This window comes from Vanessa cardui, chromosome 1 (assembly GCF_905220365.1).
Source record: "Vanessa cardui chromosome 1, ilVanCard2.1, whole genome shotgun sequence".
In the NCBI taxonomy this organism is placed as follows: domain Eukaryota; kingdom Metazoa; phylum Arthropoda; class Insecta; order Lepidoptera; family Nymphalidae; genus Vanessa; species Vanessa cardui.
In genome coordinates, this window is record NC_061123.1 from 9,323,322 (window position 1) to 9,350,140 (window position 26,819).

Below are 26,819 nucleotides of genomic sequence, written 5' to 3' on the forward strand. Positions count from 1 at the left end.
TATTCCGTCTGTTGTTAACGGTGTGTAAAAACAAGATAAAATATTAACTGAAATCAATTTGACGATTGAAATAAGCAAATATGTTACAAAATTCTGTAATAAACATACACAAAAAGCAACTTCTCGTATGCTTATAGAATCCGCACCAACTTCTAATAATATATTTTATTAATATAACAAACTGAACAAACTACATAGCTTCTCCTGTTTATACAATAGCTTGCTTTTACAACCGCGAAATCATTTCACAATAAATATTTACCATAAATTCGATGATTATATGACCTTAAATATACGTAAATTTAATAAATTAAGGCCACAATTATTGAACACGACAACTTTTTTAACTATTTAAGGCACTGACTCAGTATCGCGTCCGGTCAATTTTTTTTAATCAATACGACTATTTGATTTACAAAATTACTGTTATATAATCACGAGCAAAATATTTAAAATGAACGAACGTCAAATCGTTTTAATTTCAAAATAACGTTTCAAAAACTAAAAAAAAAAATAACCGTTAGTTTTTTTACGTAATTAATTTACAATAAAGTATTTTTAGCGATTGGCAAAAACAAGTTGATTTATGTATCGTTGACTCGCCAACAGACATATGTTTATCGATCGAGTGTCGTCATGCAAATATATATAACATAACAACTAATAAATCACTATAAACACAATTTGATATGACCACGAGTGTCGAGAGCCGAGTGACCACATTTCTCGCCCATGATCGGTCAGCAAGAGCAGGATTTGCTTGAACTCGTGTCGCGGTTATTTTCTCCGTTTGCGATCTTGTGGTCGAGAGCGAAGCCATCGCCATCTTTATCGCTGCTCTGAAGCAGTTTGTCGTTTAGAAGAATCTGGAAAGAAATAAAATTATTGTTTTTAAAATTCGAATTTTAAATTAAATATAATAATCCTGTTAGAAGTCAATACGAATCATTCTATTAATTAATGATGCACACAGTACGCATTTTAATAAGATCGCTTTAGCGATAAGGCCGCATGTTGCATCTAACGAAACATTGTTGATTCCATAATTCATTATGTATCTGTAAATATTTTGTTAATTGCAATGCAATAAAGTGTGAATGAATAAATAAACAATAAATTTTATTAAACTGGTCACTTTTGTTACGTAGAAGCTACAAATTAGATTAATATGGAATTATATTTTAATTAATACATAATAATATATTGTATTTGGCACGTTTACAGTCATTTTTTATTGCGCATTGTTTTATTAGGTATAAGATTAGTTAATTTTGTCAATATAATAAGAGAATAATCGCGACAGTTTATGTTAATTAAACCTTAACATTAGTCCAACCTATTTGAAAGATATTACAAGACGCTCAATTACGCGCGTACCTACGTAAACACGTAGATACGGACAGGTCCGGTTTATCCATTAGGCAGTGTAGGCTACTTCTAGGTAGATCAAACATATGAAAAAATATAATAAAAAAATAATAAAATTGTTGAAGCTAAAGTTGTGTGGTAGAAAAAAATATATTTTAAGACTAGCCTGACTAGCGACCCGCCCCGGCTTCGCACGAGTGCAAAACTGATAAAAATACTACAAAAAGACCTCTAACATTTACAGTTTTTCAGTCATTAGACAATACAAACCGCTACGTCTAACGACATCAGTTTAGAAACCAAAATTTTCTGTTTCTCTTAAACAACATAAACCTTCCTCTTGAATCAATTTATCTATTTACAAAAATCGCAATAAAATTCGTTATAAAATAATTTTAAATATCTAAGCAAACATAAGGACTGACAGCGGTAAGCGACTTTGTTTTATCCTATGTAATGAAACTAGAAAAGGATAAAGGTGCCCCGATAAGTACACTGCCTGGGGGCCTCGACATCGTCAATCCGGCTCCGAGTAGATATGCATACTGAACGTATTTGTTTACATATCTTTATTTAAAAGAGCTTATGTCTCACAATATAACCTTAATATTACCCACGAGAAACGTGTAAGACAGAACTACACACAATGTAATCTAACATTAACCGTAGAGGCTTAATATTAAAGATACGGCATTACGAAATGACGAAACAGTATCATCTACGTACACATAGAAATAGACTTTAAGACGTTTGTAGGAATTATTTGCCGTCGGACTACGAGACGACACAACAACTCTAACGCATTTGGAAACATTAAAATAGTTTCGACCGTGTTATCTAAACGAATCCGTTTTTCATTTAACCACGGATCGCTTTCAATTCAAGATCCTATCATGTTTTATTGGTTACGTAATATGTAAAAAATGTCTTTCAAAATAGATACCTTTCCCGGCAGACTTCCCTTAAAAAAGGTTAAATTCATTGTAGCAATTTGAAATTGGTTGTTATTGATTATGCAATATTATGCGATAGACTTGTAATTATATACAAAATGCTATTATAAAATAAGCATTTATAATGACACGGTAACACAACATTGTATAACTATATATTAATAACGTTAACAATTTAAAGATTTCACAACATCGTTAGAACCACATTCCATAGTAACACAAGATCATATACAAAAATAAAATATACATAAATCAAAAAAATGATATATGTCATTATTTGACAAGTATTTGATATTTAATCTTAATATTTGAGAATGATAACGTTATTACCGTAAAGCTTGCAAAGGCATCTTTATTACGCAGTTTTTTTCAAAATTAAGGAGTTTAAAAGCATGAAATATATACTTACAATCCACTAATATAAGAGATTCCATATAAAATATGGTGAAATAATATATACTATATAAATACATAAAGAATTTAATATAAAACAGAAAATGTGAAGTGATTATGTATAAAGCATTATTGCGTTGGTTACGAGTATATTGTGTGGACAGCTTTATCGTGGGATGTGACCATCTCTAACATAACGTATCTTCTAGAAACAACGAAACCAGTTTAATTATTTAACCATCGGACCAAAATGAACGACGAGTCTCAACCTCTAATGTGACTTTTACGCAAGATACGATCACAATCTAAAGTGCTCATAAATTATTTTTGTTAAGGAATTGTTAGGAAACTATTCGTAACACAATACAACAGAAATTTCTACGTAATTACATTTAAAACGCTAATGTGAGGGAAAGTAATATTTTAATTCGTCGTGTTAAATAGTAAAACAAAACATTTGTGTACTTATATATTAATTTATTTCACCGTTTTAAATTATGCGCAAAAGTTTCATTTATTTATTTATTTTTAATTATCTTTATTGTCGCCTTTTTTGGAACTTGTTTTAAGTGTTTTTTTTTTTTTAATAATTTAGATTGAAATTCAAAATATTGACCTAGATATTCGAAATTCGAAAGTAACTTCCAACATGACAGCAAATATGTTGATATACTCAGTCTGATATATAAATAATAAAGATATTATCAAACTGGGGTATAAACGTATTAAGCGGTACTTAACATTTTTTTTTAATAATTAACATTATGAAATCGTAATAAGCTATATAGACTTATAAGGTACACAGATAAAATAAAGTACGAAGTTTTTTAATGATATTCCTACATGTTCGGAATAAATTTCACTCTTTTTATTTAATGGCAGTTTCTGTCAAATGTAATGTGATAATTAAAATATAGAAATCACTATATTAATACAAATATTATAATTATATAATTATAAATATAATTAAAGCTGAGAAATATTTATATAAGAAATAGTACATATTACTAATTTAAAAAAAATCCATACTAAGACCTTGATTTTTAGCGCACTATAAATGTATTAAATACATATTAAAATATTTAGAATTTAAAAAATATTTACTGTTTTGAAAAAAGAAATACAGTTTATGTCAGTCCTTAAGTATTGTCATTCAAAGATAAATCTCTGTGCCAAAAGATACCGGTTGTACCGCTCCTTTTTAAGATCTTTCTTAGTAACGACGTATTGAGCCTTCAATTTAAAAATAATAAACTAAATAAATCCGCGTTAAAAACAACTTCACTGAATTAATTATATAAAAAAAACTATTTATTCATTTTAACTCTAAAATAATATTATTAGACGATAATTATTGTTAATGACGTATTATTGTCAAAGTATAATTAATAAAGAAATATTATAAATAATGATACGCTTTGTCATATAAAGAATGCAGTATTCTATACCAGTACGACCTATATCATAAACGTAACCTTTCCTGATTAGTTGACGATCTTAAAACGACGAGGAAAGAAGACATATTATCTCACCTTATTAACTAATGAACGAGCCGCATCCTCGATGTTGATGTTCTCCTTAGCGGAGGTCTCGAACCAGCCTGCGAATCCTTTCTCACGGCAATACTCATCCATTTTTGCTGGTGAATTCACTATACCTTCTTTTTGCTGATCACACTGCAGGATAAAAAAATACCGTTTTTATTTGACCGCCAAACACATACTAAGCACACACACAGTTGTTACAAAAATCAACTTATGGTATATATGGCCCTTTTTTGACGCCAAGCTATAATACTTCATTGAAGCATTCCATACAAATTTATTATGCAGGTATTCTTGGAAATCAATACCGTTAATAAACTGGCATGCACTTTTTAATGCACGGTAAGTATGCAAATTAGAATAAATCCAAACAACATAAAAGTAACGGAATTATTGAGGGTAAAAAAAATGTAACCGGTTTATAAAATGTCGTCTGAATCTTATAGAGACATTAAAAAATGAAGTTACTAAATGTTTTTCTTGAAAATGTCTCACAATATGGACCAGTATTCAGCTTACAACATAATTTACTATATCTACTAATAAAATGTATTGAATACGTCATTTATTTCCTTGAAAGCTATAAATAGATATATTCACCTTATTCGCCAACAGTATACACGGTATAGGCGACCCGTCAGGCAACTGCACTTTGGTGTCCAAGTCGTTCTTCCACTTGACCACAGCGTCGAATGTGGCGACACGGGATACGTCGAACACTATGAACGCGCCCACAGCCTCCTTGTAGTACACGCGCGTCATGTTCCCAAAACGCTCTTGGCCTATAATTAAATTTACAACTGTTACTTTACGAATGTATACGTTTATAACGAGTATATAATTCGTCAAATATCTTAAAATCATGTAATGATTTACGATATACATAAAAAATAAATTTGATGAAAGTAAATGGTGCAATCATTTTCGATAAGATACTTGGGAGTTTGTAATAGGAATTAAAACGAAATCTTACCGATACATACACTAAAGAGGAACCATTATAAGTAATGACATGAACATCAGCAAATAAATTATCATTAGAATCATAAATATCCAGGAGAACATTAAGCCCATGTCATCCATGTTAACTTTTATACAAAACGTCAAATGACTTAATTTTTTTGTTTTGTACAATTTTATTGATTTTAAAAATACATAAAAACTATTTTAAAGAATAATAATAATGTAATTATGCATTTAGTTTTCTATAAAATAATATAAAAGAAAATAAAAATAAGCTATTCTAAATACATAGAAAATATTGTAGCTATATATGTTATATATAAATATCGCTATACTTCGGTTCCAACTCACTATAATTTCACCAATGACAATGTTATTTACTATGAGAATTAAATAGATTTTGATCAGTTAAAGAAAAGTAGATACTGGGGCTAATTTTATGGAAGTACTTTTTGGTATATACTCTTACTTGGTAAATTATCTCGAAACGATAAAGGATTATCTCCATACCCTACAGGGATGATTGCGGTTTTTATTCTTGGAGAATATCTAACATTTAACATAGGCATAAAGCTGAAGTAGCAGTAGGTCGACCTTATCCGTAGCAAAACCAATAACCCATGACTCTTGACGAGTTTTTGAGTGGATGCCGCATCATGACAAACGTGAGAGAATATTTTAAGTCTTAATAAAAAATAGAAACTGATGATCGGACTCGGAGGCGTGTCTTAGTAAAGCAGTCGTTGAACTTAGACTGATAAAGATAACTACAATGAAGTGAATTGTAACAAATAAATGGAAATAATAACATATCTTCCAAAATTACCTTTCATATTACAGGCCAGTTACATAAATATTTACCAACTGTAAAAGCAAACGTAATAAAAGATGTTTTTTGTTGATACATACCCGCAATGTCCCATAATTGTAAACGTATAACGGTGTTCGCGTCCCAATTAAGAACTTTGAGTGCGAAGTCGACTCCAATCGTCGCTCGGTAGTGCTGGCTGAAGAACTGGTGGACATATCGCTTGATGATAGATGTCTTTCCCGTACCGAGTTCTCCGATCACGAGGATTTTGTACAAGTGTTCTCGCCTCTCACCGCCCGCAGATGCAGACTAAAACAAATGATAAAATCATCAATCAATCAAAATAGTTAACGGTGAGATTTAAGCAGCTGCAGGAATTGGCGAAGCATTTTGCAGTTATAGCTCTAAATATATCTTGAACAATTATAACATTTGTGAAATTTTAAATTTATGATGACGTCCTTCCCACTGAATATTGCCATGGGTGTTTTTTAAAGGATTGTTTAGTTATCTCTGCTCGAGATAGTACATTGATGTGTGCATAAACAGAAAATAGATTATCTTTACCCTCGCATACATAATTAATCTAATAAAACAACCATCCGACTACGTCTTTACTCGCAATCGTAGGTTGAAAATTATATTATGAAGTACCCTTTCGAACAACTTTCGAACACCATATTGCTACCAAAAATTTCTTGAACATCGAACTTGTTACAGACTAGAGTTTTAAACCTAAGACATTGTGATCCATCCACAAGCTAGGAACTGGACCACACAGGCAGTAGACATCTATGATTTTAACGTACTTTTAAGGTGCCGAAAAGTTGATAATGAATCGATGTTGATGCCTATTTGTGTACTAAGTTGCTCGAGCGCCCATTTTATTAAAGAATCACAGCGTCAGTTACCATATACAAAAATTATATTAATTTGTGTCCTATCATATGTATTCTAAATACTAGAACCAAAGATGTTATTTAAAATTGCAATTTTAGTTAACCATATTTTAACTTTCAAATAAATTCTAAACGATAACATTTGCTTTAAAATAGTATGCAATATAGTTGTCAAGGTTTTTTCAGGATTTTTTTCTATATTTTTGTATTAATGAGAAATGCGGTCATTTTAAACGACCTAGTCTGAAAATTATACCGAAGAAGCCATATTAGCTCGTCGTTAACGCGTTGGTAAGAATTACTGAGTAAATCACATAATACTTTTTACCTATAATTTTTTTATTATATTAAATATAAATAGTTTTACACTTCATCTAAGTTGTTGAGACAATTATAAAAGTTTTTATTAATACTTTAACGATTACAATTAAAATGTATTTATAAGACTTCTTTTAGCGAGTAATCTCTTTTCGGGCAGGGAATTGGATTATATTGAATAATGATTGAAATATAACAAGGAACTATTATTAGTTAAAGAAGCCGCTGATAAAGAATAAAGTAGGTATTACATAAAGACGCTTTGATGAAGACTTGCGCCGAAAGTCAATGACATCAACCAAACAATAACATCTGTTTATCTGTTCTGATAGTTTCGATAATTCTCAGCAATAATTTCGGAAACTTATTCCATTTATTTCGAGACTAAGTTCGTGTGATATTAATGCAATAAAATAGTTTACCCTTATTATCCAGGGCTTAAGACGAGGATTCTTTTTTCAACTTTACTAGAAACCACGAGTATAAGAATAAAATATAGATAATTATTTGTTTTTCTATATAAACATAAAAGTAGAAGTAAAATAAGACAAAAAAAAACAATATTTTTTAAATTTTGTATGTGTGGGTAAAAATAAAATATTGTATGTATAAATGCCGTCAACTTAAATAACTCTTATGTATAGAAATAAAATGTTAATGAATTAATAATTAAGTGCATTAATGTTTTAAATGACATTTAGAATGAATTGATGTAAATCAATAGAAATACCTAGAATAAATTAAACATAATTCATGCCATCATACGTATATCACTTGAAAAATGTTACCTATACTATTATTTGTTTTCATTTATTAAAATATATACTTCATATAACACAGTAAGGGTAAATGCCCATCACAGCGCGTAGACATTAGCACCGCCAGTCCTCCAAAATCACCAAGTAACTTTATATTAACGCAACAGTATAACAAAAAAAAATTAAAATACTATGAACATTTCGTCGTAAAATAAAGAAAATTGTTAACATAAAACGATTATAATAAGGTTTCATAATCCATAAAGTATGTACTTACTTGGTTTAAAATTAAAGTAAAGACTGAAAAACAATCTAGCCACGATTCTAAACTTAGCTAAAGTTTGTTTTGTCATTTAATATTTGTATGCAATTTAAAGTTGGTATACGGTTTTAGTTACGTTTTCTAACTTTTAAGCAGCAAGAACATTCGTGAAATTTTATTGGGCTGCTTGTTTAGTAGCTAGCATAGTAGTCGAGATATTTCGAGCTCCACAATTCTAAAACAGTTTTTGAAAAGAGTTCTGTCAGTATTTTTGTTACTTTTTGGTATTGGTCAGCAGACTGTCCATTTAACAGTCACTTAATGCCAATTTGGTACAACTATCTATATACACTGGTAAATAGTTAAAATTCACTAACAACTCATCACCTAAGCATTACTGAGCAAGGGAAATAAGATTTTACCAGATACATTGGTGTAAATTCTCACATGCTGTATTTTGGTATAGGCAATATTTATTAGTTATTTATGAATCTAGACAGATTGTAAACTGGCCGTAGCATTCAGTCTTACGAATTAAAACCCTTACAATTTCAGTACATGCCATAATCCAAAGGAGACCTATAGACATTTAATTTGTAATTATAACTGAATGTAGTACATAGTTATTCCCTAGAATTTCTCTTACTTTGATGTAGTTCGGCTCAACAAGTAGGTATAAAGAGCGACCTCGAATGGTTAATTCTGCAGTTATCGTTAATTCATGTCAATTAACTTATGAACGGACAGAATAGAAATGGATTCCAAACTACTTTGTGCATGAATATAAATAATTTAACAAAAATATTTTATCACAGGCACACTCCTACTAATTCTGCTGCTATTAAAACCTTTTTCTTACGGCATATATAACTTCATTGCTTACACCAAATTAATCAGGTAAGGGATAGTAAATGGCACATAGAATATGTTAAACATAATACTTTAACCCGCAACAAAGTAGATAATTTTATTAACTAAATTTATTGTAAGTGAAATAATTCGAAATGCGAGTTTAATAATACTATATCTCCGTAGAAGAAAATCTAATCATATTATTGAATACTGAAAATTGTAAATAAAATTAAAAACACTTCTCTCTTCTCGAATTTCATTGTCACTTTTTTTTTATTTTTTTTTAGCAAAATAATCGTGACTCAACAAAATAAAGACAAAGTTTGTACCTAATCGATTAGAAAAACAAGCACAATGGGTCGCAACTCGCAAATCTTATCCTAAGATAGTGGTTTATAATCCGCAAGCAACATTGAATTTTAAGACTTAATTAGTATTATAACTCATCTTATGTTCACTGTGAATGAAACATCGTGAGGAAATAGTCATATATGTAATGCATCTTTAACCGGTTTTTAGATGTTATCATTAACCACGATCAAACACGATTGTCACATCACGAAGGTTTAATGAGCAAATATTTGCAAGATGATATACGCAACGGTGATATTCAATAAATTTCAATTACCGTTAATCATTTTAATACCTAACTAGGATTAAGATTAGACATTTAAATATATTCAGATACACTAATTATTGTACAATCGAAGAAGAATTATTATAAAGTTATTTGTTATTAATTATGAGTAAAGAATGTAATTCTTAATTTTTTAAATTTATTGGTAAATTGCTGACCACTACAATTACTCTTTTATTTTATTTGAAGGCTAAAAAGCTTATAATAGTACTCATAGACGTTTATCTACTTTATATTTAATATAAAACATTAATTCTTTAGTACCTACTAGTGACAATGTATCATCCAGTCGAGCCTCATTTTTTCCACGTATCTTTCGAATCAACGCATCTAATCTCATAGATTAATAGCGTAAACCGATTCTCGTGCCAGTGATTATAGGATGATAGCTGCACATACAATATTGATTATGGTCTCGGTTTGAAGAGTTTCAGCCTTATGTGCAGAAAATTAAAAAGTACTCTTAATTCTATTTACTGAATTGATACTATTTAATAAATAATAGATTTAGAGAGCGGAAAAATTAAATCGAAACGAAATCTGTCATGGGTTTCGAAATTTGTAAAAAATTGTTGAATTAACGCAAAGTTTCGCGTCCGAACCAATAGTTTTTTTATTAAGAATGACTTACGGTTGAATTTCGACCAATGGGGGACTAGTTTAACGCATGCGATCCACTAGTTTTTTAATAATAACGAATTACGGTCGAATTTTGACCAATGGGGGACTAGTTTAAGTAAATCTTTGGTGGAAATGTTTTATGAAATTAGTGCTTGACCTATCGTACTTGAAACGTGATTAAACTATTTCTACGAAGAGCATTATCGGCTATTACAATGTACAAACAACAAATATAATTATAAGCCTATACTTAATAATAATACTTAACTAGTTCTAGTTAAGGTAAACTAAGACAATATTTAACAAGTTTTATAAGAAAAACAGTTCTAAAAATAACTCTTGTTAAGTGTAAGTATTTATTTATTATTTTATACATCTAGTATATACGTTTTTAGAGACAGTTTAGCATTTTTTAATAATTTAGATAAGTAGTAAAATATTCCGGTTCAATGCTATAAGCGGATTTACCGATAAGACCGTCTTTGTAAATTTTCCCTAGCGTTAATTATAACTGTTTTATAAACAATCTGTATATATTTTTATATTATAGATAAGTAAACATAATAATAAGACCTTACATAAACGTTCTTTATTGAAATTGACAAAACTGTAGAATGTATTAGTTATAGAAAACATGTAAAATTAACCAAATAGAACGTCTCATTATTTTGCTAAATTGACAGTAATGCTTATAAAAAACGATAAAATTATTGATCTGAATCAAATTGAATCATGTTGAAAACTTTATAAATCATTACGCAAAGTGAAATCCATTAAACTAAACCAATGAGCATCATAAAACGACTGACTTTATTAAGAAATCTATTAAACTATGTTAGTATTTACGGAAAGATTTATTAAAATATCCGCAGAATAAATAATACTCTCGACTACCATCGAAGATAAATCATACAATAACTATCGTGTTGTATTTATATGAATGGGATTTTGTTACAAAATCTGCACTATGTAATGTATGCTTATTAACGTGTTCAGAATAAATGGCGGGCAAATAAACTAGATATTTATAAAACTTACACTTTTGATCTGCTTGGGTGACATCTTCATTTATATTATCACGAAACACTAGAAGTAAAAAGACTAGCGGCTATGGAAGATTCTCGACAACAAAACAAAACATTGCATTCCGTCGCCTTCTTATACCAGACACTGGCTTTTCTTACTTTTAACTCGATTCTCTTTTTTTTTTAGACTGTACTGTATAAATCCATGATATAAAATTAATACAATTTTATAATTAGCTTCGTTTTAAAATATATTAACAAATTATTTGTAATATTTATTATAATAACTTAAAATTCACTTTTAACGATGTTTGAGATTACTGAATATTTTTAGTAAACTTTTAATTTTTTTTTTATTTTATGATTAATTAATTTTATAAACACGACACGTCACAGTCGATTTACGATATTGAAATATTACGTTAGTCCAATGACCGGCTATTTATCGTTGGAGTGGCGCTGCCTTATCGGACACTAGATAACATTGTGTAGGTAAGTACTCACAGATGTCATTTGCACTGTACGCGACAGTCAACTAAGTGTTACAAGACTTGGACGCCGTTTATATAGATAGTAGGCACCTACCTGACGTTGAAAAAAGTTTAAAAGAACGTTTTGAAAACAGTATAACGATGCCTTATACCTGACATTGACGCAATCCTTTTTTTTATTAAATGCACACACCGCAGCATACTCTTCCCAAATATTTTGATAGTACAAGCTATTTTTGATAAATTCAATTTGAACTATATTTTATAAAGCAATGGAATCTGATCGGCAAATATACATTTTGATAAAAGTCGTATGGAATTTTGTCATTGTAAGGTCATCATTGGCGTGCCCTTATGGTTATTTGTGACATAATATTTATCAAAAAAAAAAAAAATGTATACTTCACGAAATAAACATTGAGTTGACTTTGCGATCAGCGTGTCTGACATCAGCTCTTCTCTGGAATGTCTTATGGCTTCCCGCCACCATTCGGGGGATTGAGGTGCTTTCGTGCCCCACTGATTACGAGCTTATCAAAAAATCCCTTAGTCGGCTCTTACGACACGGACCTGTTTAGAAGATGTGTCTTATCCCAAAATAAATATTTTGTATCCTAGTTTATATACAAAAAAACGTTCTCCAAAATTACAAAGCTATGGCATTAAGTTACGATTATCATGTGTGCCAAAGCTTTATTCTTTAATAATTTAATCTTAAATAGTTATTAAAAACATAACGGTTTATTAAAAAAGTAACATTTACAGGATATGAGACTGCACGCTATAACAAGTAATACGTGTTTTGGTGTGAGTAGCTTGGATCCTTTTTATTGAATCGATTTTGAAACAGTTTTAACAGTTGTCACTGACTTGAGAATGACTTACAAACAAGTTAATTAATGTAAACAGAATTTCTTTCATGTAACTTGTTTTGACACGACTTATGGGATGTAATATGACTTTAACAAAGTATGGTATTTTTATTAAACCAATTAAATTTAAAATAGGATCCGTGGTGAGGGTTTAAAGAAAGCGGTGTAGACAAATGTCACGAAGCGTCAGTGAAGCGCAACCAGTCGATTTGCAATTGATATGTGCAAAAAATAAACGCGGAGTGACAACGACATTGATAGATAAAATTCAAGTTTAGAATATCTGTAATCGCCTGTCTGTACACACCAAGCGGTACCGTTAACACAAACATAAAGTTGCAACAACATTGTCAGATAAAATTCAAATTTGGAATATGACGCCATCTATAAACACACATAACATTGGATTGGTTTTATCGAAATCGATGGATAGCTCATTTATGTTGAATAAAATAAGAATATTTTATACAAATTATACAACAAAACTATTTACATGAAAAAGAAGTATAATATTGAAGGTTCATTAAATAAAAATCCAAGTATATTATTGTTATTGTCTTACCCAACATTAAGTTGTAAAATTCCTAGAAAGATTTTAAAGAAGCGTTTTCTTTCTTATGAAATAGGCTAGTTCCTTTCAATTAAAGACATCTTAAAAATATTTATTAATATTGAGTAAATTAATTTTTTTATAAAATATTTTCTACTAAGACTGTTGCCGTTGCGATATATTTTTTTTAAATTATCGTAAATATGTTGTAATTTCAAATTAAATTGTACTGTTTGAAAATACAATATGTAGTATTTCATTATTATTATATAATAGTCAATATAAATACGTACATTATCCATATGGACACACTTGTCTTCAAATGCTATTTCTTTCTTAATCGTCCAGTCATAATTATTAAGCTAAAGGACTAATATGTGTACGTGTTCTATGTCTATATTTATCATTGACATATAAAAGATAATAAAATTTAGTACAATATTAACCTAACCTTAACTTTTACTTTATTTTGACGAAATGCTCAAATGTGCAAAAACCGTAAAAGAAACGACTACTTCAACATTTACAAATGGTTAGTAGTTAAGTCAGTGAAACGTCATAAGTTAACGTATTTTTTATTGAAAATCAGTTTTTCTGTTACTGGATTACTAAATGTCCAAACAGCATAAAGCCTCATTAAAGAAAGAATTTAATATTAATTGCATTCAAATTATAATCACATTAAAACTTTGATCGTTTATGGTTAATTGTAATGACAATATATCATAATTATCATTATTATGAATTGAAACATAAGTATGTAATTTAAGCAGCTTGGGTATTTAAAAACTGACCAACAATTCCTTGAACTACTTAAAAACTATTGTCTAATATAGAGAACGGCGGTTATTGATATCGGGAGGCTCGTTGCATAAACATTATAAGTTGGAACATTTGAAACCGCGACGAGGTAAACTTATATGGGGTGTCTAATTACGAATACGCATTAGCATTTACCACAATTTTAGGATTAAAGCGCCAAGCAGCGGCTGTATGTTACTATCACAATATTTATAAAAATTAACAATTTGAAATATAGCGATATAGACAAGAAAGTATATAAATATGTTTATGAACAAATGTATACGTAATGCATAATTGTCAAAATCAATATATGAAAATTTAAGTCATATTGGTACTATATATACAACTTAAAATGAGGCGTTTACACGTATTGATATTAATTAGTACTAACGGAATAACTAGACCAAAACGACCTGACATACTTGAATGTGTTTACCAAGTTATCTAATATTGAAAATGTGTACAATGCATTGTTTTAAATGAAAATAAGTACCTACTAATATTCTATGTGGAACGTTTCTTTTTTCAAATGATCGTATGAAAACAAAATTTATTTCAATTTTGAATCTAGGTAGGGGTCAACATATGTAATTAACTATAAATAATATATGTACAATGTACATATGAGTATTTTATAGTAATTTGGACATATTTTATAAATATTAATCGCAAAAAAGTTAAGTACTGACTTGCATCACTTATCAATGATTAAAAAAAAAACTTTGCTAATAGGTATGTCATTTAGCTGGTTGTATGTCATGTAGCTGGCTGCACAAGACCGGTCATTGTGGCGATCTTTGGAGGAGGCCTATGTGACATGATGATGATGTCATTTAAATTAGACTTCCAGAAAATTTGATATAAGTATGTAAGTAATCCTTGTTTTAAGATGAGTACGGCCTCATATGTTTTATTTTGTCAAGATTTGTTCATGTACCTATTATTAAACTCATTATCACAAACATTTGGATTTAAAATTTACGATTACGATTGATTTATTTTAAATTAATATCAAACATACACCGGTTAGAAATCAAAGCAGGAATATATGTAGATTAAACAAATTATTTTTTTGTAAAATTTGACGACAACAGGGACAGGTGATGCTAAGTAAAAGCTTGTAAAAAGCAATAACTGTGCACGAAGCTTGAACAATAAGTGGTTGATATATTTGACATATAAATTTGATACAAGGAAGCATATTAAATAGTAATAATGTTAATTCCAACCATATCCTTGAAGCTGTTTGTAGCTTAAGCGCGTTATTTATATCGTTAAATACTAGTATTTAAATGATGACGTTTTTAATTATGATTATATAGAGGTATATTATTCGTAAATAATGAACGAAACAAGTATTTTTGGGAAATAAATGATAATGAAGGTCAAGCTTCCCTTTTAATTAGAATATCTGAATAAAATTTCTTTAAATTCCAATAGTTTAAAACAGGTAGAACAGGTTCGAAATAACCATAACCAACATACAATGAATAAATTGTCATTGGGTAGTTAATAGTCAAATTTATATTCGCCTTAGGTTTGCCTAATTTTATTTAATTTATTTGTCATTTATTAGTTAATTATTGAGTGGTATTTAAATTGAGTTTAACCTTTAATTAACACTATAAGACATTTCATAGTCTATTTTATTTTTATTTAATTTCAAGCCGGAAAAAGGCAGAACAGTGAAGTTCTGATTATTCAGTACGTTAATTCAATATCTATTAATCTTAAATTCTTATTTTTAAAAACGCCTGTATTTCTATACCCTTAGAATCAAAGACACTTGCAATAAATATTTACTTAATGTATATCTGCGTCATATTGAAATATATGCCGAGAAATATAATATTTTATGACGTATAGATCACTCGCATAAATAAAATATTTGCACAAGTGTGCCAAGATGCGGTCGAATGCAAAGCACACGGGCAGGCAAGCTTGACGTGTACTCACGAAGGGCATCGTGGCGCGTCCTCCGCTGTAAACTATCGTGAAATGTAACGTACTGGAATCAACAGGGACGTCTCAGCGCTGAAGCCGCAACACTCGCACACCGTCAGGTAGCACTCGTCACCGTTCTCCTCGAAGGTCATGGCGCGCGCGCATCGCACGGGCAGCTTTTGCCCACTGACGGCTATCGCGGCGCGCTAGCACCCACACTCCGCTAACACTCACCGGTGGTACGTCGTCGTTGTCGACTTTGTTTTCCGGCTCGATGAGGTCTCCGTAAGCCGGCATCGTGTCCGCTGCGTCCGTCGTAGTCGTGTCCGCACACCCCTCCTCTTCCGTTTCGTTGTTGTCGCTCGAATGCGGCGGCGCGGGCGAATGCGCAGCCATAGCGAGTCGCTGCCGGGCCAGTAACACCGCCGCCTCCAATGTCCCCACCTCACCCCCTCCTTCCTCAACCTCATCCTCGTCATCGTCACGATCCTCTGACAAGGCAACTGACGCCTGCGCGACGAATGCAATGCGTCGCTTTAGAGCATCACCCGGACTCGGTTCTTCTACGGGTTTCACGATTTCAGTTTTACGGCGTCGTTTCCACGCCTCCTTTGTAAAGGCACGCATCGCTACTGGATGTTCAACCGCTATAGGTATGAAAGGCGGTTCTGGTGATGCAGATGGCTCTGGCAACGTGGAATCTAATTTGGATTCCGTTGTGTTGGTGGATTGTTGTTCTTGCTTTTCGGACTCAACAGCTGCGTCAAGTTCTGGCTTTGGTATAACCTGATCTTGTTCCAAAGGGTTAACTTGAACTTCATTTTGATCACCTTGTTCGGGTTCCAGTCCAGGATCGTCAGACAGCGAAGGTGTCGTGGAACTTTCTCCTCGCCTTTTTCCGATACTTCCCATACGCTTAAGCAATCCAGTGGACTTCTTTTTTTCAACGATCGGTGAACTGTCAGTGCTCCGCGAAGCGTCCACCGACTCCGCGCGTTGTTTCTTATTTTTCTTGCGCATAGTGCGTTCGTCTCGCGCGATCTCACCGTCCGATACTGAGGATTTAGTCGAACCGGTGCGCTTGAGCGACGCGATGTGGAAGGGCGCGCCGGAGCGGAACGGCGAGCGGAGCGTTTGTAGCGTTCGCTTCAAGCGGGAAGGCTGGGGGCCGGGGATGGGGGCGGGCAGAAGCGGGGGCTCGTCGTCCCGCATGGTGGTGTGTCGAGAGCGGCGCGCGGACTGCCGGGCTCGTTCGCCGCCCGCCTGCACACGCAGCGACCTTGCTCCTGATCAGCGCGCGTGAACCGAGGATAAACTTTCGACAAGGTCCTCTGACTAACACCAATCCGATAAGGGTGGTATATAGCACATTATACTAAACTGTGACAAATTTAACTTAATGTGATTAAACTTATTGGATGATGACACCACAATATTGAGCATTATCACGTGATTACAGTTTGTTTAGCCACAATTTACTATGTTCAATTTGCACTGCATTTTAAAAAGAAGAGCTCTTAACACTGTAAAATCATGTTTGTATTTAACTTCAGTAATAGATCGACGGAGACTACTGATATTATAACGTCCAACGGATAAGTAAACGTAATAGGATTATGAGTTCCTCGATATAATTGCAAGAATTTCCTTTCTTTGTAAGTGTCTACATTGTGTTGTACTTATACTTTACTATTCTATTTACTACATATTTGCATAAATCGTTGAAAGAAAGACTTTATTTCGAGTTATTATAATTGTTGTTTTACAGTTTATTTACATGAAGTAAATAACAATTTATGATATTCTTTAAACGGTTTTAAAACAACTTAAAATTTTATTTAAATTAAATGACCGAATTATTACAAAGATAACCTTTGTATTACAATATGTTTCACAAATTAATATCTACCTACATATTTTATATAAAAAAAACCTTCTTCCGCGTTACATTTGAATGAATACGTATAATTATAAATGCTTGGTTTAAAAACGAGTACTTGTTAGATCTGGTCGTAGACGGAGGTCACTTAGCCCTTAATATTCATATACAGGCTATCTAACCCAAAAATAACGTCTAAAATCAGACGGGTAGTAGATGAGATGAGATGATCTCCAGCATAAAAAAAAAACATTTTTATAAGTATAGATGATAACATAATCGTGCATAATTATGTTACGTGGAAAAATACAGAATATGTAGACAACTTATTATCTTATAAATATCATAATGTGTCCAAGGACCCATAAATTTCATAAACACGTGCCTCATTTACGTTTAAATTAAAAAAAAATACCACATAACTTAAAAATATACCATCAAAAAACGTCTTGTTTATTTTACATACATATAGAACTACAAACTGGTTTAATTTTGTTACAACACATACCTTGAATTATTTTAACTAGTATCTTAATATTTTAATCAAGTTCAAATAAAGAGTTAAAATTTTATAAAAACATATTATATGTATTACACAAATGTCTAAAAATAGCAATAATTATACTTTTTCTACAGATAAACACTAGCTGTGTTTAAAATCTTATGAGACCGGTGATGATATTTAATTTTTTACACACATGATAATTATGTTACTGAGAAAACTATTATTTATACATGTGTGTGTAAAATCATATCGGCAAGTGTACGTAGGAGTCACTGTTTTGGGTTGAAAACGTCAAAACAATATAAATATTATTCTACACGATTTCGTAAAATCAATTTGGTTTAAATACGTTCCACTCATGAGAAAGTAAATATTGATCTATTTATAAATGTCAAAATATATCACTGTCGGTCTTCCTCATTGCCTGTTGACCCTATGATTATAAGTTGATGAACCACGTACCATAACAAGTTGCATTTGTACGGAATCCTTCAACGGAAGAGAAGCCCTATAACTAGGACTGGAGTTTTGATATCGACCAACACAAAATCACTTCAAATAAATAACTATGAACTTTATTCTAAGATAATAAGATCGATAGTTGATCGTTTAACATTAAATCATATACGATTTTTATTTTCTAGCTCTCATAAGAATTTTAGTTTTAATTGAGCACGTTGTTTTACTATGAATTATTTTAGACGGGAACTTTTGCAGGTTTAGTTTAGTAGGTGTATAAAATACATATTTGCGCGAGTTTATGTTAAATATAAACAAAAGTATCTTTAAATTATATCACAATAGTGATCAAAACCTGTATTTTTATTCTAAGATTATTAAATCGCTAAGTATACTTCCATACAGTTAACAAAGTTTATTAATGAGATTATATTTAACAAAATATGAAATACTACAATGTTATGGACATGTTTGACGCATTGTAGTAGCATAATTGGATCTTTGGTACACTAATTATAACTCAATAGAAATTGTTTAGTTATTAAAATTAAACCAAGTTATTGTGAAGACGTTATTTTATTCCCAAGGTTATAAATATAAAGATTTTACGTCTAGTATATATAATATATCTAAAATTATAATATATCTAAAATTATAAAACTGTACGTCAATTTAGTCTAGTTTTAGAGATAATTTTGTCAAAACGATATAGGCTTGGCCTTCCATAAACGTTTTATTGTTTTATAACAGTTATGTATCTTTGTTATGTTTATTTCCGCTGTTTGTCAGGATTTGATTTCAAATTATACTATATGAAACAAATAATAGTTTTGAGATGTAGCACCCCTACATCACTAGTTGCGACGCCTAGCTGACAACCAGTCATCAATTTACTACCCCAAACCTCAATACTTTGTATTGTAGTGTTTCGGTTTGAAGGGTGAATCAGCTATCGTATTACTTTAATTTACATTGTCTGATTTACACGTAAATATTTCCAATGAATCAAACTATACGCGAAATGTTTGAGATAGATTCAATAAAATTTGATCTTGCGCAATATAATATTTTCAATAATCATATACAAGTCAAGTCATTAAAATTATAATTTATTTAAATAAATATACGTATAACATAGGTTTGTGGTTTTGAAATATTTTATTATTCATTTTCATTCATGTGTATAATATGAGATGAGATAAATTTATTTTTATTAGATATTTTCGACTCATAATCCTGTGTGTATGTATGAGCTTGCTTTTATGCTTGCATGCTTTTAATTTCAGTTTAAATTTTCAAGCCATATTTAATGCACAAGGATATAAATAGAAAAGCAATATGTAATAAATCCCCTTTTTTATAAAATTGCTCAAAATTTAGTTTTTTTTTTTTGTTTATTTATTCGATAAATGTATTTATTGTAAATATAAGTGCTAAGTTGTTCATGGATCAAAATAAATAAATAGTTGCTGAAATGTATCTTAATAAACCAATCAAGAAACCAAATAAGGCGCAATAAAACGAGTTTTACCGAATTATGTCGTGACTAAAGCTCTATTAATGTCTTATAAAATGAGTAACTAAGCCATTACGAAACAAAGGCGTCATGGTAAAAATAATTCAGAATATTTTTATTATATAACAAATATGTTTGGCAAAAGATCAATTCAAACTCTTAATCCATATTAAAATTTGTACGCTTATGATGAAAATCAGCTATTGTTTTTCACTGCTTTAGGTGCATTCGAGCGGGATATCCACTTGATGATAAGTGGTCACCGTCGCCTTTGGACACGTCGCATCGTTATGGGGTTAGTGATGCTTTAGAAGGAATCTGTATACCCGATGTCTGAAAAGTACCTATTATAGCACACTAATATAGACGACGGAAAATGATCATGGAATCAAGTGATCTAATTTTATAATTAAGTAATCAATAATATTAATAGTAATTTTTATTTTCAGAGTTTGTTGATACGTCAATACTAGATAAATATATGGATAGGTACTGGAAGATTGCTCATAACTTTTCTTAGACCAAAATTATATTGTAACGTAGGTTTATTCCTCTCAATGGCATGTTATAATGGGAACATTACCATGATGGATATTTCATTGTAGCACAGGAAGCATCAATGAGCGTATTAGAATCGTTTATCGTCTAACACGACTAGTTAACTATTTATAGAAGTAGGACCTTTATAACGTAAGGAGTAGGTATCGCAAGGCAACAATTAACAAATTATATATACTAAGTCTAATAAATAATTTAATCACACACAATCAATCACAGTCAAGATATTATTCTGCGTAATAAAATACAGAAAGAAAGAAGATTATTCCATCCATTACTAATTCTATCGTCCATATTTTTAAGCAAATTACTCAATTACTTACACTGAAACGGCCATTAGTTTGAGCTTCAAGAGCATCCTCAGCCATCATAACGAAACCTTTCAATTTACGCGCACAAATTAGGCAAATAATTATCAGTAATTTAATTTGTATTTCGAATGACGTGTAATAAACATTACATTTCACTTGAAGTTAAAGGATGTTAAGGAAATGAAATCCCATATTTTTATTCATAATCTCCTAAGAAAACTGACTGTAGCTACGTATGTTTTTTTCATTGATATAAATTGTAAACATTTCACTTCAAAATTAAAACTGACATTAATAGGAGTCACTCTAGAAGATTGTGGATAACTGTCGATTCAACGAGTATTTATTTTATCGGATAAACCTTATCAATGTAATCGATAAGAGGTACGCAATCTTCGTTTACATTACATTACATATTGGTTGAATCATTCATTAGTCCGTATCGATATTCGAAAAATATATTTTGTCTATTTCTCCAAATCAAGGTCAATCTAGTAATTTAATATAACGAATATTTATAATAATTTTACACGTGTTATAAAATCTGTATAAATGTTAATTCTGAGTCTCTTAGTTTGTTTAACATATTTAACAAATAACAATTTAGCATATTTTAAAATAGTTTTGTTGTCTCTTGGCCAATACTAAGTAGCTAAGTGTAGATTCCAATGAAATTGAAATTTAAAAACTAGTTCTTTGACTTAAATTAAAGAAGCACAAGCGAAAATGAATGCGGAAATATTCGGAAACATTGACAGAAGTCTCATTTAAAAATCACCATCAAATATTACCGGTCCAAGTCGACAGAATCAAATTCCGAACCGGATTGCTTAAATATTTAATATTATGTTTATTTGAATAAAAATAATGTAGATTTTTGGAAACAACATCGACTAAAATAATGTATTTACGCACCTGCGAATATCGCTTCCCATTCTTATTGCCTGGCATAGTGCTGTACTTTCGCCTATTTCTCGATTCAACTAACTTTTCCTGCTGTAGTAATTGCTCATGAACAGTATGCTTATTCAACTGTTTTATCATTATAATAAAATTTAAAAGCACATCATTGAAACTTACTTTTTACATAAAATTAATACGTAATTTGATTAAAATAAATTAAAACTTTTCGAATAAACACAAAATTGCGCCAGAACAGAGGCGTTTGTCCGAAACAATTGACAGGACGCAATTATTGTTATCTAGAGGCACAGTGAAGTAGACATTATTTGCCCCCTTATGAGATAAGGTCTAAGAATAAATGTTTATACATACACATGAAGAAATACATTTCAATCATTCATCGAACTTCCAATCATATCATCGTATTCTCCGTTTATACAAACTATAAAATAATAAATAATTTTGTTTTTTTTTTTTAATTAGCATACTAAGGCAACACTATTTACAAATAATGTGATCAAAGTACCAATGTTCTTTGTTCGAACTGTTCGTAGACTTTTTACAATAAAAGCCACAATTTTTAGATTATGTAAATATCTACTTGCAAATTTTTATATAATATAGATATAAGAACGGGCATCCATCGTTCATAGAGATTGGTGGTGTAAGATATATCTACATCGGTATTAACATCGCCAATACCTCTGCAACCTTGAGAGCTTGATATTGTGTCCCCAGTACCTGTAGCTACAATGGTTCACTCGACCTTCGAACCGGAACACAACAATACTAAGTTTTGCTATTTGTCGGTAAAATACTTAATGAGAATGTGGTACCTCCCCATAGCTTGTATTAAGCACTAACAAATAGAAAAGTAACAGAATCTACGTTGAGACTAGAAGTTTTCTGACTCCAGCTGCACCCCATTCTCGGTTTGGGCCTCTAAAAATTAGTAATTCGATGTTCGGAAAATCAAATTTGAGAAATTGAGTCACACTTCCCGCGCATCGGAAAATGCGTCAAACGATGCAGCGCCTGATTGAAGTCCAGAGCCGAGGCGAGTCGCTAGAATTAAATGAAACGCTTATAACGCGTTTACTTAAATTTTATTAAAGCCAATTTATTATTATTGTGCAGATCAATGATATTATATCCATACTAAACAACAGAAAAAAGTGTGCCGCGCCGGGGACCGTTTATTTTAGTTCATTTTTACATTTTTAAAAGTAAAAAGGATAGCTTGATAAAAACAATAAATAAAAGGGATAACTAGATGTTTTAATTACGCAAAACGTATTACGTAATTATGATGTATTATAATGTATTACTACGTAAACCGACTAAAGGCAAACGTTCCAATTAGAACGTTTTCTAGTCTTCACTTTTTTGCGCGTTAATAACATATCTTTTTACTACAACATCATTGGTGCAGATTGTATTGTAAATACTTTAGTAAGTATACAACAAAACAAACAATATATGAATCTATGACTTTTGTTTTATTAACCCGTGGACTGTGACGTCTCGTTTTAATTGATGCGATTGATCAGAAAGCATTGTCAATATTGTTATACTATTTCTTAAAATGGAAAATAATATAAGCTCATATAAGTATTATGAGGGAATATTAATAAGGTGTAATAGAAGTAACTAACTTTTCGGTCGTAGAGCAGTTACACCAAAATTGAGTGAGCCAGTGTAACTATAGGCATAAGGAACATAACATTTTAGTTGACAGACCAAGTTTGGTGACACATTGACGATGTAAGGAATAGTTAATATTTCTTACAGCGTCATTGTCTATGGGTGATGGTGACCACTTACCATCAGGTGGCCCATATGCTCGTCCGCCAACCAATACCTTAAAAAAAATTAGGCAAGTAAAGCATATCTTCAAAGCAATACTGTCGTTTAATGGGTAAAAAGCACAAATATTATTTAAATTTACAAAGAAGTTTTTATAAAATTGAATATAAATAATCTACAATTATATTTGTTTCTAAGCGTGTATTTTAGTCTTACGATAACGTGTGTAAAAATAATAAATAAATAAAATTATAAATTATCGTATAGTTAACATGTTATAATTAATCAAACATAATTGTAACAGCTATAAACCTGTAAGCTCGGTGTCACATACGTGACGTCCGCACGACCTGCCATATGACCTTAGGGTCGAATTAATTAATCTTCGGAGGTATACATTGTAGACATGCTGTCGTAATTTTCCATATAATACAAACACTATTTATTTTGTTTCGATATAAATAATTGTATGACAAGACAAAGCTATTATTATATATGTGGGATGGAATGGTAGGTATATAGGAATGAATTCATCTATTAAATTATGACTTCATTTTAGTTTTTTTTAAGAATTCGTTAGCGTCGATAAAATAGTCACTAAATATTATTCGAAATATTTTCTAGAACTAGTTAAGCTATATATATAATCAAGGATACCTAGTGAATCGGACGAATTTGCTTCTTTTATCCGGTATTCAGCACATTCTGCCGAACATACAATCATTCGTATAGAAATTGGGACGGCATGTAAACGATTCATTCAAATATACTAAAAGTTTTTAGTTGTTAATAATAACTAAAAAAATTACATACCTGGTAGCAGTGAAAAATGTGGAAGATCCCTACAGACATAATCACGAATAAGCAGGGCAATCAACGCGTGCATCTTAATTGATGATAGCGGGTTCAAGTCCCGGCAAATACCACTGTGTTTCCACGTGCCTAATTTATATTTATAATTATTCGTCTCGTCCCCTGCAGCGACGAAAAACATTGACAAAACCTGCTAATGCTTGATTTCAATAAAATTCTGCCACATGTGTATTAAAGTAACTTATAAATTAATTAATATGTAATAATCGTATTGGAGTATCGTGGTGGAATTAACTTGAAATCTTCTCCAAGAAGAGAAGCAGCCCTCAGCCCCGTAGTGAGATATTTAGAGGCTATTTCTATATTGTGTATATTTACTCTAATAAATAATGAAAATGGTTAATAAATAAACGTTTAAAAAAATTAATCTACGTCAGGTAACCTCCTCACAACGAAAATAAAATGCGGTCGGTATAGTACAAATATTGCAACTACGTTACGTTACTAAAAATATGACATAAAACTATCTTCATTTCTAAAAAGCAATGAGCAAATGTTATTTGTAAAAATTAATAAGAAACAATCGGATGCATATTATCTATCTTGCTTGTGCTTGTTTACCACTACGATAACATAGAACAACAAATTATGCGATGTGTCTAAACCAGACAGTTTCATGTCAAGCTTCAAAACCACCTGTATGCAGTACACATGTACCAATGTGAGTTTATTTATTCTAACGTAACGTTTAAATGCCTGAACAGATTTGGATTTATTGAATATCGGTTCAATCCTAACACCATTCCGTATACATCCCGATACACATTATAACTTTTTTTTTTTTCAATATCAATATGACAGGCTTATAACAAACGTATTTGTTGTTTTTATTTACATTTTGCGTCTAATTTTATCTCGTCTACATTATTTTTTACTTACGATTAGATTTGATACCTAGCGTGAGGATAATGTATTACAAAATACTTAATTTTACTTAAACCCTGCGTAAATTTTACGTTTTATGATTTAGATTAGACAGATAGCAGATACATAGCGTATCGGTATATATAATTTGTTTTTTTTTTTTAGGAAACTGTGTCACTTGTTTTTTTTTTTCAAATAGAAAATATAATACATGCAATGTATTTTTTAAATATTTTCATGAAAATGTTATTATTTATGATAGAATAACGGTTTTTGGTGAGACATGAGAACTGGGAATATCTCTTCATAATATTGTTATATATAAATCGATTTTTAGAGAAAATAACTTCGTTCACTTTCATTGATAATAGTATAAAATATATGTTACATCATTATGCCGTTTCAAACTAAAATTAGATAGATTTAAAATATACCCCTAAAATTCGAGTAGCTACTATCTTGAAAGAATTACTAGTTGGTAGAATGTTTGAAAATATGTAGTTTTTACCTTAACCAGTAGTTAAACGGTATATTTAATTATGAAGAAGCTGTATATATTAATGTAATAATATTTATTGTAAATAAGAGGTGTATCAATAACTCTTATTTGTATAAAATAATCTTTTCTCCTCTGCTACCTTAAATACAGATAACAGATGCATGGTATCATACAAGATAAAATGATAAGAATAATGAAACCGCTTTTAACCTAAAAACTATTAATATGATGGCATTCATTAATACATATCTACTACTAACGTAAATAGAGACTAGCAAATTATAAACTAGTAAAAACTCTTCGTTTAATAATCCGACCGAATAAACGCTGTCCTGGCACATTTGAAATTTTTATTATTAAAAAAACTTACCATTTTTGAATTCCGATAATTTCTAGAAGTCATTGTATTTTGTTGCTCGTTTGAGTTCTTCAAAGACGCTGTAAACACTTTCTGACGTCGACATGTCTCAGTTTCCCGCGCGATGACTGGCGCCATGCGCGTAACACTACACATATCGGGTCGTACAAAACAGATAAGGATGAGTATGTAAATTATATTTACTTCTTATGTAAATGTATTG

The 26,819-nt window shown here is 30.9% G+C and overlaps 1 protein-coding gene across 7 annotated transcripts; it reads right to left on the minus strand.

Moving 5' to 3' along the window:
• Positions 1-592: 592 nt before the first annotated feature.
• Positions 593-26,751, minus strand: LOC124544542 (ras-related protein Rab-32). 7 transcript variants are annotated; one of them, XM_047123149.1, is made up of 5 exons: positions 26,609-26,751; positions 6,131-6,341; positions 4,859-5,040; positions 4,247-4,390; positions 593-866 (listed from the first exon to the last, which is right to left on the minus strand). In XM_047123149.1, the coding sequence occupies exons 1-5, from the start codon at positions 26,732-26,734 to the stop codon at positions 741-743; spliced, it is 789 nt and encodes a 262-aa protein (XP_046979105.1). In that variant the 5' UTR covers positions 26,735-26,751; the 3' UTR covers positions 593-740. The 7 variants fall into 7 exon arrangements, with proteins under 7 accessions (XP_046979105.1, XP_046979097.1, XP_046979123.1 ...); XM_047123141.1 differs by lacking the exon at positions 26,609-26,751 and adding an exon at positions 22,209-22,356; XM_047123167.1 differs by lacking the exon at positions 26,609-26,751 and adding an exon at positions 21,306-21,602.
• Positions 26,752-26,819: the final 68 nt, after the last annotated feature.

Coding starts and splice junctions, on each gene's coding strand:
- LOC124544542 (XM_047123131.1), bottom strand. CDS start 17,277: ATGCGGGACGACGAGCCCCCGCTTCTGCCCGCCCCCATCCCCGGCCCC. Junction 5,041..6,130: donor ACAATTATGGGACATTGCGG/GTATGTATCAAC, acceptor ATTTAATTATAG/GCCAAGAGCGTTTTGGGAAC. Junction 4,391..4,858: donor GTATACTGTTGGCGAATAAG/GTGAATATATCT, acceptor TTTATCCTGCAG/TGTGATCAGCAAAAAGAAGG.